The 14,532-nt window shown below is 39.1% G+C and overlaps 1 protein-coding gene across 1 annotated transcript; it reads left to right on the forward strand.

The window, feature by feature from the left end:
* The first annotated feature begins 8,218 nt into the window (after positions 1–8,218).
* Positions 8,219–10,743, forward strand: LOC123041255 (uncharacterized). Its single transcript, XM_044463906.1, has 3 exons — positions 8,219–9,990; positions 10,079–10,197; positions 10,300–10,743. Exon 1 carries the CDS (start codon positions 8,440–8,442, stop codon positions 9,412–9,414), a length of 975 nt encoding a protein of 324 aa, XP_044319841.1. The 5' UTR covers positions 8,219–8,439; the 3' UTR covers positions 9,415–9,990; positions 10,079–10,197; positions 10,300–10,743.
* Positions 10,744–14,532: the final 3,789 nt, after the last annotated feature.

Consider the following 14,532-nt stretch of genomic DNA (forward strand, 5'->3'; position numbering starts at 1 on the left):
GCCTAGGGGTGGCCGCACCGAAGTGCCTTGTGGGTAGCTCGTGGGTCCCCTCGGTTGTTTCTTATTTTCATATTTTTTTTATCTTATTCCAAAACGGACATAAAATTTTTTATGGAATTTTTGGAGTCGGTTAACTTACCGTATCACATACCTACTCCTTTTCACAGTTCTGGAGTGTTCCGGAAGGTCTCTCTTATGTGTTCCTCCGGTGTCATAGTTTGAACAATGTTAGTTTCAACATTAATAGGTGTATCTGAGATATAGTGCTTAATTCTTTGCCCGTTGACCACCCTCAGACTAGTGCCCTCGGAGTTGTTCATCTTGTTAGCTCCGGAAGGATAAACTTCTTCGATAATATATGGTCCTTCCCATTCAAAGAGAAGTTTTCCTGCAAATAATCTAAAACGAGAGTTGTATAATAGAACATACTCACCCACTTTGAATTCCTATTTTTGATTCGTTTATCATCTATCTTTTAACCTTTTCCTTAAACAACTTGGCATTTTCATAAGCTTGGGTTCTCCACCCACCTAACGAACTAATGTCAAATAACCTCTTTTCACCAGCAAGTTTGAAGTCATAGTTAAGTTCTTTAATTGCCCAATATGACTTATGTTCTAACTCAAGAGGTAAATGACATGCTTTTCCATAAACCATTTTATATGGATACATACCCATAGGATTCTTATAAGCAGTTCTATAAGCCCATAATGCATCATCAAGTTTCTTAGACCAATTATTTCTAGATCTGTTAGCGGTCTTTTGCAAGATTAATTTTATTTCTCTATTGCTTAATTCAACTTCAACACTAGACTGAGGCTGGTAAGGAGATGCAATTCTTTGGTTAACATCATATTTAGCAAGAAGTTTATGAAAAAGCACCATGAATGACATGTGAACCACCATCCATCATTAAATATCTAGGGACTCCAAACATCGGGAAAATAATTTTTTTAAGCATTTTTATAGAAGTGTTATGATCAACACTACTAGTTGGAATAACTTCTACCCACTTAGTAATGTAATCAACAATAACTAAAATATGTGTATACCCATTAGAGGAAGGAAAATGTCCCATATAATCAAATCCACAAACATCAAATGGTTCAATAACAAGTGAATAACTAGATCATCGATGGCACGCGTTGCTGCCCGCGTCCATTTTGACAATAAAATGGTAGGAATAGACAAAGATATTTCTATATATTTATTTTCTAAGTAATGGAACAGATGAATTATCTATTAGGAAAAGCAAGTTGAGAAAGCGTAAAGGCTTCCATCTGATGTCCTAATTCGAATATGCAATGTCGTTGATGTGCTGAACACATTACATTGCTTTATCAAGGTCACTGCCTTTATAGATGATGCCATACCTTGTCGCTATGATTATACGTTAGAAGCCCAAAGTTGTACTATTAAAAAGAAAACCAGGGTTGTGGAAATTGTTTGTTTGCATTTATTGATATACAGAATTACAAATCATAAGGCAGTGTAGCATAGAAGACACAATTCAGCAATCGATGGCCATTTAACCAAAGAAATAAGAAGACATATAACATGGTGAAGGTAATTAATGACTCATATGCAACACACTTGATTCTTCGGCATCACTTTCCTCGAGAGCAGCCAACAATTAAACTAAACATTGGTTCTGGTCATTTCTCAGAAATCCTTGAACCCTGCAATAACGTAGAAGAGTAAAGAAAGGTGATTTAATACAACCATCACGGTTGAAAAGAGAGGAAGGATATTCTTTTGGTCTTGATCTATAATCTAGTTGTGATGTTCACATGCCCACACAATGATACAATAGCCTGTTTGTTTGATATCTGTTTGCCCATGATATGAATGATGTCATACTATGTTAATCCTACTTTAAACCATGTCTCTTTATCCTTACATGTCAACAAATGTGAGGAAATAGACAACACAATAGGCATGCTACATGGACATATGTTCCGAAAGTGATTTTATTATGTAGTTGGGACTACAATAGATGCCAATGTATTACAGTAGTTCTCCAAAATAAGTTATGTATAAACGTGAAACCTACTTTGTTTTTTCTCATTAGTAAATTATCTGGTACACTAATCTACAATTTCAAACTTTCAGCAAGCTAGGGAACAAATGATTGAACAAACACAACCACCTGAAGGTGACGAGGCTACCACAAACACAATGTCACCTCTTGCTGCAGTGCGTCAATATCTCTCCACCAACAGTGCAAAAACCACCTTCCTGTGTAATTCTGGATTGGTTTTCAAGGTAACCTCAACCAAATCGCCTGCTGAACAAAATCTTCCGACTAGACACAGTAATATATCTATGCTCCAGGCACAAGTTCAATCCCTAATGGACGTTGTTTAGGAAACAAGAATAGTAGTTGACAAATGTCATCAAGATATGAATGGTTTTGAAACCAGACTATCAGACATTTGCTTTGTTGTTCAAGAGCAATGGTGGAAAAAGGGGATGGTCATGCTACTCCATCAAATTCTACAGCCTAAAACATTAGCACTTAGGTCAAATGATCTATGCTTCTATACATCTGATGGTGCTTTTATCTGCAAGGACTATAAACTTTATGCCAACAGGCCTTTTGTTGTATGGCTGGAATTTATTTTTGTTGTGGTACAACATTTATCGTGCTGCCAAAGGTTGTACAAATTATGATGCTATTTTTGTATAGTGTAGGTCTATCTTAGTAATGTATTCAGCCGAAAGCTTCATAGGAGCCCAACGTGCCAACATCCGTTAGGCCCATTCCAATTGGGCTAAAAATGATTATGGGTCGTAATTTGCATGTAGCCCATTAAAAATATCTGGGCCTAAATCAGCATAAGCTTTCATATTCTTGGTAGGCATGTGCACCTAGTGGGCCTTTAACAGGCCTAAACATAATTTGGGCCCTCTGAACAATAGGTCGTTAACATGTGTAAATGTCTCGAGCCCATAAGTAACATGGGCCTTTAATAGGCGAAACTGAGAATGGGCCTTGATTGTGCCAAATAACCCACTAGTCATTAGTAGGCCGAAATGTATCTCAGCTCATGTTGGCCCATTTACAATGTGGATTGTTCACAGGCCGAAAATCAGACTGGGACGTAAATGCGCCGACCTACTACATGAGCCTTTAAAAGGCCAAAAGTTTGGTCGGGCTTGATTAGTATCGGTTTTATATGGGCCGTTAATAGGCCCGATGTGACATTGGGCCATATATGGCCCATGGATTTTGTCCGACGTTAATAGGCCAAAAGTCACAACAGGCTGGAAGTGGCCCAAATCTATAGTGGGCCTCTAACAGGCTGAATGTCACAACAGGCTGAAAGTGGCCCAAATCTACAGTGGCCTCTAACAGACCGAATGTCACAACAAGCTGGAAGTGGCCCAAATCTACATTGGGCCTCTAACAGGCCGAATGTCACAACAGGCTGGAAGTGGCCCAAATCTATAGTGGGCCTCTAACAGGCCGAATGTCGGACATGGCCGAATATGACCCAAATGCTTGATGGTCGTTTATGGGCCGAAAGTTTCAAGGGCCAAAAAATGGGCCTAGATGAAGCAGGACCTTTAACAGGCCGGAAACACATCGGGCCGTAATTCGGCCCATATACTTAGCAGACTGTCAACATGCCAGAAGTGACCATGGGCCGCGATGATGACACGTTTAGAACGGGCCGTTGAGGGCCGATTTGACAATAGCCATACGGGCCTTAACTACGATTGGCCATCTGCAAGCAGGCCGTTAATGGGCCAACCGCTAATTTTGACTGGGCCAACCTTTTTAACCTAAATGGGTCATTGTTGGGCTTTGGCACATGTCGACGTATCATAGGCGCCTCCTGTCCACTAGGTGGTTGACATCTGTCCTTTTCGGGTGCTGGCACGTGGTTCCTCTGGCTAATGAGAAATTTACACGTGGAAAATCCCCATTGGTCGTGGCTGTTAGCGGGTTATCGGATCCAAAACCAGACCCGATAGCTTAACGACGACCCGTTACGGTGGATGCCACGTGTTGGTCACCCTTGACGAAAGCACTTCTATGACGCGTGATTTATCGTCATGGAAGTGGACACTTCTGTGATGATAATTTTTGTAATGTCATGGAACACTTCTATGACAACAGGTATGACTATCTTGATTCTGTCATAAAATCGTCATGGATGTACATGCATGACAAAAAACGTGACCGACTGTGACAAACATGTATCATCGTGGAAGTGTACTTTTTTTGTAGTGACATGATATAATATATTTTACAGTTACCATATAATTTTTTTATTAGGGATAAACCTCCACTAACTGTAGAGGTTGGCCTTGAAGCTAGCACAGAGATCACCTAGATCACACATCTGAATTTCCATGGCCAGCACCGAGGGGACAATGTTTTGGACATCTAGTCACACAGAACAAGAGCATGTAGGTAGAGGAAATAAACATGTGTACTATGGCAGGCATCCATCTTGCTAAAAGAATGGTAGAAATGTTAGTGGCAAAGTGACATGGCTGCATTCAATAGTCATATCCATAGAAAAAGAACCAGGAAAGTAATCATTAAACTATTAACCAAGAAAGCAAGTTCTCAACATGGCATGCAACCAATTTACATATAATGCGGTGCATGTTAAGCAGTACTCACTAATTAACATCTTATTACACCAGCTTCGATAGGTGAGTATCAACATGTGCAGAGTTGTCGAAAAGAAGTCACCCAACCTCTTACATCTCATATATAAAACTTGTTATTACATATGTGAAAGTAAAATATATGTGAAAGTAGAACTTCAATGTTGTTGGAATGCTCAAAGCCAAAAAAACACCATATAGATATTTCATAGATATAAACAGATTGCAGAATGGAACGATTCCTGCAAGAAAACAATTTCCATTGACTTTAAGTCAAGAATAAAATTTGACAACCAAGGGAAGCTCTATCAGTTGTAACATTTTCTGGTCTACATAATTCAAATATCGATTTTTCCCCCTGTCATTTGTGATGATACTTCCATAAGGAACACAGACTCAAACTCCCATGTCTTACATTTCTTTTAAATGGTATATAATGTTTTAATTTAGGAGAGGGTTCCGTAGAGAATAAAACATGGAGCAAACAACAATAAGATGAACTTTGTACCTGGTGAAGCCATATATTTAGGAGATAGTTGACAGATGAAGCATTCGTTGTATGAGAGAACATAATCTACATACCACCAGTGTAGTTGCACTTTGGATCAATGCAAAAAAATAATGATTTTTGTTTGGCCTAGATTCTTGTTGCACGTTCTGATGCCATGAATAACCTGCTGATGCTAGCCTTAATAGTGTGACAATAGATTGTATATTTTCTCCCTAAACATAATCAATTAAGCAATCAGTCCAGGATGTTTGTACAGAGAGTAAATCATAGGAAATCTATACAGCTGATAAGATTATCATTTGGCTCAACGAAATTCGGTTACTCAAGTTTGAAATCCGGTTCAAATTTCCTGAGATATAGAAAATTGGTGGGTGCAGGTGAATGAATCTGTGCGGCAAAAGCGATGCATGCCCTGAGCACGTCTCGACGTAGGTCCCCAACCAACACTTGCCCGACCTCTGCGCATACCTTAGACCAGGTGCTTGATGTTGAATAATGCTGAAGTAAGTTGTGTTGTAGAGTGAAAAGTGGTAGGGCAGGTAACATATGTACATGTACATGTGCACAGACGCTGAACTATGATGGCGTCCTTGAAATCTAGGTGGAGCAGTTTCGTTCAGATATGGCGCCCCACTTGGATCACCTCGTTTCTTCATCAAAGATCAATCGCCCGCGTCAGTAGGATCAAGCGACCCCCATCGCATTGCTGGATCCCCTCATTTCTCCGCAAACCGATCACTCACATTGGCTGGATCGGGTGATCCCCCATCGTAGCAACTGTGCAGCGTAAAAACATGGGTTGTAAAATGTGTAAGGATCAAAGGTGTGGAGTAATTACCTGTCAAAACGCAATTTAGATTATGAAGTGACGAACAAAATAATCCTAGTACCAACCTTCAAGATGTGTCCAAATCAGTCGAGAACAGCCAGCATACATGAATCATACATGAACTGAAAAGAGGAAACCTACCTAAGCATCATGTTGAAAGATGTTTTACTACTAATAGTGGTGTGGGCGAGCGAAGAGTGGAAGGGTAGGAAGCATATATAGACGTATCTGTACCCCTCAACAGCGAAAAGGATCGACACATCATCCATAGTGAATGTACGCTCAGAAACTGAAGTATGATTGTGTCTATCAAGTCTCAGCGGAGGAATTTTGATAAGTTGAGGCATCGGCCTTCATCGCCCTCATCCCCTCTGTTTCGCCATCACAACCTGACTAACGACGCCAACTAGATCGAGCGGTCCTTGAATCACCCACAACGCCTGTATCGGTTGGATCCCCTCGCAGATGATCGACCACATTGCCCGCATCATGCAAGCCTCGATCCCCTCTGTCACCCATCACCGATCCACTCCTTTGTATCCAACGCCGAGTGATCCGATCCTCTTCTGTGGACCGCTCTTTCTCCGAGACGGGGAGAGAATCACAATGTCAGATCGCTCTGGACCGCCGTCGGCTAGCTAAGTGGGCTGGGGAAGCAACCCAGTTTACCAGAGGGCGTGGTTACGGCCTCTAGGCAGCATCCCATCAGGACAGCTGGGCCAACAATTAAAAAGTGCACCTGGAGGTGGCTGTATACATCATATCTCACGACCAGCAATGCTTAGATCTCAAAAAACGGACGGCTAAAAATGTGAATCGCTAAGAGGGCTCGCTTTAGGCTCGGTTATACTGTCCTAAATTCATAGGCATTTCCTGACGTCTACCAATATTACGAATTCTTTGACATTGATCACAAGATAAGACAAACTTAGTGCATCCTTGAAGAGGGCAGGACAATAAAAACCAAATTGTAATAACTTAGTTCAGGTACACAACGTCTAATAATACCATCTACTCCTTTATAAACATGTGAGTCATCCCAAAAGTAATGTCTTAAAAATCAAAGAAGAGCTTTTCTGGTATGTGAAACTAGGTAGTATATATTTAGCAACAATGTAATTAGCATATTCTGCATATGAAGGAGTATTACGAGAAGCATTTATAACAGCTAATTGTTCATCAGGAAAACTATCATCAATAGGCAATGGGTCATCAAGACATTTTCCATTCAAGACAATTTTTCAGCTATGCGGTTCACAACTCCCTTTCTGTCAATAATATGCAAGTCAAATTCTTGTATCAATAGAACCCACCTAACCAACCTAGGTTTAGCATCTTTCTTTTCCACATGGTATTTAATAGCAACATGATCTGTGGAACAGTTACTTTAGAATCAACGATATAAGATCTGAATTTATCACATGCAAACACAACTGCTAAAAAATCTTTCTCAGTGATAGCATAATTTGTTTGAGAACTATCTAGAGTTTTACTATCATAATGGATAACATTTAATTTCTTATCAACTCTTTGTCCTAGAACAATGATACGTCTCTAATTTATCTATAATTTTTTATTGTTCCATACTATTATATTATCTGTTTTGGATGTTTTATATGTATTAACATGCCATTTTATATCAATGATTTAAATTGCTAACTATAGCTACGCTGTAGCTGCGCTATAGCTTTTCGGGAGGCTAAAAGCGAAGCTATAGCACTTTGTTCCGCTATCCTAGCTACGCCCGCTATAGCTGAAAATAGTTGCGCTATTTACAATAGCTCGCTATTAGCTATAGCTGAAGCTATAACTTAGTAAGCATTCGTGGGCCAAACGGCCAAAAGGAAGCCCAAAATAAATTGTACAATTATTAAATTTAATCATAAACAGAAAATTGTCATCTATATATACTGAATCACATGAAAAAAAAATGAAAACCCTAATAGGGTGACGTCCAATATTTTTGGTGGCTGCTTGCTGCCGGCTGCATCTTGGATCTCCGGCGGCGTGCGACCACTTTACGGCTGCTCGTACAACATCTCAGGATGTCCGAACCAGGCAAGAAATTAAATCGCGTGTACTAGTTCTATACATGTTGATGAACTGGTCGTTTGATTCTCTTGCGTCTTTAGTCTCTAGACTATACTATTTATGTAGTATGTACGTAGCTCACCCCATGTTAATTCGTGATCACAAATTGGCAAATTCTCAATGCTTCTAGTGGCTTATATTTTGCGTAGGTATGTCAAGCACGCCCCAAACAGTACGACCACCATCTAGTACTGCACAAAGATTAGACCCAGCTTATTCTCATTGTACAGTTCCAGATCCGAATAAGAAGAATTATTTGCAGTGCATCTAGTGCCCAAAGATTTGCAAGGGTGGGATTACTCGTGTCAAGTACCACCTCGGCCATGTTCCAAAAACAAGTGTTTCTCCATGTCCTAATGTTCCATCTGATGTGAAGAAGCACATGCTTGATACTGTCACAAAAATGCATCAGCAAAAGGAAAATAAAGCCAATGAACTGAACAAGTCAAGGGAAGAGGTTAATTTAAGCCACTCAGAGGGAGAAGAGACAAGTGATGATGATCAGGCCAAGGGTAAGCAAAAAAGAGTGAGGCACACCTCTAGCTCGAAAGGATCTGGCGGTCCTATTGAGAAGTTCTGCAAATCCAAACCAGAAGAGGTTGTAGCTAGTAAAGGTACAAAAGTAAAAGTTCAATCCGCATTGACACTCAAGAGAAGAAAAGAGAGGAGGAATCATGCATGTGAGTATATTTGTCAATTCTTCTATGAGGCAGGATTTCCATACAGTGCAGTTACTCTTTCTAGTTTTGTACTTATGCTAGAGGCCATTGGGGATTTTGGCAGGGACTTGAAAGGTCCAACGCCATATGAGATGAGTGGTCCTTTCTTGAAGAAAAGGAAGAAGAAGGTGCTAGAAAAACTGAAGGCTCATAGGGAACCATGGAAGCTTAGTGGCTGTTCTGTTATGACTGATGCATGGACGGATAGAAAAGGCAGGGGAGTAATGAATCTGGTCGTTCATAGTGCTTACGGGGTGTGCTTTCTTGATTCCGTGGACTATTCAGCTGTAAAGAAAGATGGAAAATATATATTTGATCTTGTCGACAGATGCATAGAGGATGCATGTGAGAAGAATATTGTTCAAGTGGTGACAGATAATGCTAGAGCAAATGAAGCGGCGGCAAGTTTACTCAAGGCAAAGCGGCCCAATATATTTTGGACTGGTTGTGCCGCACACTGCATTGATCTCTTGCTTGAGGACATTGGACTTCTTCCACCTGTTGAAGTCACAATTACAAAGGCAAGATCTTTGACCGTATTTCTCTATGCTCATACAAGGTTTCTGGAGTTGATGATAAGATTTCTTGGGAGGATTTGGTTCGGTCTGGTGTTACTCGCTTTGCAACAACTTATCTGAATTTAAAGAGCTTACTGGACAGCAAGAAAGAACTACAAAGGTTGTTTCGGTCAGATGAGCTCAATGACATGGGGTATTTGAAGAAGGCGAAAGGCCAGACAGCAAACAGAGTGGTGTGCTCTGATGGTTTTTGGAAGAAAGTGGATGATGCTGTGAATTTTTTTGATCCCTTGGTTAATGTTCTAAGGCGAATGGACAGTGACATACCATCTATGGGTTTCCTATATTGTGGTTTGATGAATGCAAAGAGAGAAATTTCTGTGAGGTTTGACAATGATGAGAGCCGCTTCCAAGTTGTTTGGGATAAGATCAACAAAAGATGGGACCATAAAATGAAAACACCACTACATTTGGCTGGCTATTTCTTAAACCCTTACTGTTATTACACAAACAAGGTTGAGATTGAATTGGACAGAAGTTTCAGAGAAGGTGTAATTTCTTGTGTGACAAAGATAATTGAAGAGGTAGAAATTCAAGATGCGGCTATTGAAGAATTCACTTTGTATCAAGATGACCAGGGCTCATTTGGGAAGGATATTGCTGTTCGACAGAGGCGAAACAAGAACTTTGATCCTGGTACATGCTCATCTCTCTATTTAAAATTCTTTGGTATAGTTTTTTTTCTCATGGTTCTAACCTCAACCTTTTGCATTATAATTTGAAGCAAAATGGTGAAAAAATCATGGAACAAGTGCACCACATCTAAGGAATTTGGCAATAAGGATTTTGAGTTTGACATGTAGCTCCTCTGCTTGCGAAAGAAACTGGAGTGCTTTTGAACAAGTAAGAGAACTGACCACGTACTCATCTTACCTCTTCACTGATTCCTATTTTTATTCCATAATAAGAAATTTTCTAGTAATGTAATAATGTGATCCCTTTTAGGTCCACTCAAAGAAACGTGCAAGACTGCTTCATGATAGAATGAGGGATCTAGTTTTTGTCAAGTTCAACTCTAAACTGGAGCAGAAGAGAAAGAACCAAAACAGAGACCCCATTGTGATACCATTTGTTGATGTACTCGACAACAATGATAATGAATGGATTTGTGAGATTACAAGGGACGAACCAATACAAGGTGAAGCAATAAATCATGAACCTGAGCATCACGTAACTGCACATGGTCCAAACAAGAGGAAAACCATTACTGAGCATAAGCAAGCTAAAAAGTGGAAGGTCATTCCAGATGATGATGAAGAAGTTATATCATCTTCTTCCTCGGATGAGGACATCGAATTACCAAGTGATCATACAGAGCTGAATGATGATATCTTGACCGACTTTGAAGAGGAATAGACTACAATTTTAAGTTCATTAATAAATAATGCATGCCCCTTTCATTTTTTTGGACATGTTCTTATGCTATCGTAACTGGTTCATTTGTTCAAGATCTAAAAGTTGTTCTATAAGCATGTATTAGTACATTTAAAATGCCATGACTTTCTATTTTTGTTCCTGGTTTCGAGTTTTTGTTATATGTTCACTTTTATTATGAAACACTATTGTAAATAGCTCCCGTGATAGCTGACATAGCTGCAGCTCAGACCATGCTGCGTCACCGTGAAAAAAGTGATTTAAAACCTTGTTTTATATTATTTTTGGGACTAACCTGTTAACCTAGAGCCCAGTGCCAGTTCCTGTTTTTTCCTTGTTTTTGAGTTCGCAGAAAAGGAATACCAAACTGAGGAAGACAACCAGGAGACTTGGAGATGAAATCGGAGGAGCCACGAGGCGGCCACAAGGACGAAGGGCGCGCCCAGGGGGTAGGGCGCGCCCCCACCCTTGTGGGCCCCCCTTGACCCTCCTGACCTAATTCTTCTGCCTATATATTCCCATATATCCCGAAACCACCAGAGGCATCCACAAAAACTTTTCTGCTGCAACAACCTTCTGTACTTGTGAGATCCCATCAAGGGACCTTTTCCGGCACCCTGCCGGAGGGGGATTCGATCACGGAGGGCTTCTACATCAACACTATTGCCCTTCCGATAAAGCGTGAGTAGTTTACCACAGACCTACGGGTCCATAGCTAGTAGCTAGATGGCTTCTTCTCTCTCTTTGATTCTCAATACCATGTTCTCCTCGATGTTCTTGGAGATCTATTCGATGTAATACTTTTTTGCGGTGTGTTAGTCGAGATCCGATGTATTGTGGATTTATGATCAGCTTATCTATGAATATTATTTGAATCTTCTCTGAATTCTTATATGCATGATTTGATATCTATGTAATTCTCTTCAAACTATAGGTTTGTTTTGGCCAACTATTGGTTTTTCTTGCAATGGGAGAAGTGCTTAGCTTTGGGTTCAATCTTGCGGTGCCCTTTCCCAGTGAAAGTAGGGGCAGCAAGGCATGTATTGTAATGTTGCCATCGAGGATAAAAAGATGGGGTTTCATCATATTGCTTGAGTTAATTCCTCTACATCATGTCATCTTACTTAATGCGTTACTCCGTTCTTTATTAAATTAATACTCTAGATGCATGCTGGGTAGTGGTCGATGTGTGGAGTAATAGTAGTAGATTCAAAATCATTTTGGTCTACTTGGCACGGACGTGATGTCTATATTCATGATCATTTCCTTAGATATCGTCATAACTTTGCACTTTTCTATCAATTGCTCGGCAGTAATTTGTTCACCCACTGTATTATTTGCTATCTTGAGTGAAGCCTCTAGTGAAACCTATGGCCCTCAGGTCTATTTTCCATCATATTAGTTTCCAATCTACTATTTTTCAATCTTTTACTTTCTATTCTATAAACCAAAAATACCAAAAATATTTACTTTATCATTTATCTATCTCTATGAGATCTTACTTTTGCATGTAACTGTGAAGGGATTGATAACCCCTTTATCGCGTTGGGTGCAAGTTGTTTGATTGTTTGTGCAGGTATTCGGTGATTTGTGCATTGTCTCCTACTGGATTGATACCTTGGTTCTCAAACTGAGGGAAATACTTATTTCTACTTTGATGCATCACCCTTTCCTCTTCAAGGGAAAAACCAACACAAGCTCAAGAAGTAGTAGGAAGAATTTCTAGCGCCGTTGCCGGGGATATCTATGTCAGTCAAGACATACCAAGTACCCATCATAAACTCTCATATCTTGCATTACATTATTCGCCATTCGCCTCTCATTTTCCTCTCCCTCAATTCTAAAACGATTTTTGAAAAGATTTGCCATTTCATTCGCCTTCTTTCCGTATGACTTTTTGCTTGTTTGCTATCTTTGCTTGTGTTTCCATGTGCCTTCTATTTGCTTGCATCTTTGCTTGCTAAACATCTATTGTTATGGATCCACTTAAAGTTTTCTACTTGGATCATCTTTGATCCATATGTGCTCATACTGAAACCCCAACTAGTTTAGTTGGGGAAAAATATTTAGACGAGCATGCTCATTTTGTGCGTCACCGTTTGTCTGAAAAATGGAGACTCTTATGGGATCAAATAATTTTTTTCTATATTATGCTTGGAATCTTTGTGAACTTTGTGATTTTACTTGTTGCTCTAAGAACCCTAAAAACACCTTCCCTACTTACGTGAGTTTAATGATAATGAAATCTTATCTTCTTATGTAAAGGGTGTTTATAGTTATTATGATATCGAACAAATTGAAGAATTTGTTGCTTTTAAGGGTGCTTATGAAGTTGCTTCTTTGATTGAAAAGTATGAGATTACTCTCTAGAAATCTGAAATTTTTGACATACTTAAATATTGCTATGAGAACTATGCTCATAATGCCTATGTTAAAGAGTTTATTGAGATAATGACCGTTGCTTTGGAAGAAAATAATGATATGCATGAATCTATAGATAATTATGATTCCGATGATTTGATTGAAATATCCTTGATGAACATGATGCTTGCCACTCTGATGGCCATGATGCCAATATTAACTATGCTTATGGAGATGAACTTGCTATAGTTCCTTATGTTAAACATGAAATTATTGCTATTACACCCACACTTGATAGTTTCTTCGATGAAAAGCATGATTGCAATGATTTTACTATAAATTATATTAATGTAAATTATGCTAAAAATATGCAAAATCCCAAGCTTGGGGATGCTAGTTTTGCTATGTCCACTACTTGTTGCAATGATCATGATTGGGATGATTCTTCTTATGATCTTGAAAATTTATTTAAGCCTCATGATGAATATGAGATAGATAATAATATTTGCAATAATATTGAAAGTGGGTTTGGAAAAGTGTCAACTTTAGATCCCACATATTTGGAGAATGTTCGATCTTATGATTTTTTTATAAAAGTGGGTTTGGAGAGGTCATGACTTTAGTTAATGTTGATCCCACTATTATGGAAGAGTGTCAACTTCGCATGCATGTGGATCGTGTTGAGAATATGTTATGTGATAGCTTTATTGTTGAATTTTCTTATGATCCTACATGTAATTATTATTAGAAGAAAAATATGGTTGTAGAAATTTTCATGTTACTAAATTACCTCTCTTCATGTTGAGATTGTCTATGTTTTATTCTTCTTCCTTGCATATGCTAGTTTTTGCTTGCCTTGATAATTTGTTTGATTATAAAATGCCTATGCATAGGAAGTATGTTAGACTTATATGTGTTTGTCACGTGTTTTATGATCCTCTCTTTGCGCTTCAATTCTTGTCTTTCATGTGAGCATCATTGAAATCTCATTGCCTAGCTAAAAGGCTTTAAAGAAAAGCGCTTGTTGGGAGACAACCTAATATTTTTCTTTCCTGTTTTTGAATAAATAATTCATCTAGCCTCTGGTTAGATGTGTTTTTGTGTTTTAGTTAGTGTTTGTGCCAAGTAAGACTTTGGGATGGCTTACGGTGATAGTTGTTTTAATCTTGCCGAGAAACATAAACTTTTGCACCTAGGAAAATAATTTTCATAATTCACAGAAGCGTGATATTGATCTGATTCTTTTTGCAAGGGATTGGTACACAAATTTCCCAGGTTGTCCTAATTTTTCAAAAAAATTGGAGTTACATAATTATTCGAGAGTTACAGATTGCTACAGACTGTTCTGTTTTTGACAGATTCTATTTTCTATGTGTTGTTTGCTTATTTTGATGAATCTATGGGTAGTTTCGGGGGGGGGGGGGGGGGGGGGGGTATGAACCA

Source organism: Triticum aestivum, chromosome 2B, assembly GCF_018294505.1.
Source record: "Triticum aestivum cultivar Chinese Spring chromosome 2B, IWGSC CS RefSeq v2.1, whole genome shotgun sequence".
NCBI lineage: Eukaryota > Viridiplantae > Streptophyta > Magnoliopsida > Poales > Poaceae > Triticum > Triticum aestivum.

What these genes read in the sequence shown, in the direction of transcription:
- LOC123041255 (XM_044463906.1), top strand. Translation starts at nt 8,440, where the DNA reads ATGCTTGATACTGTCACAAAAATGCATCAGCAAAAGGAAAATAAAGCC.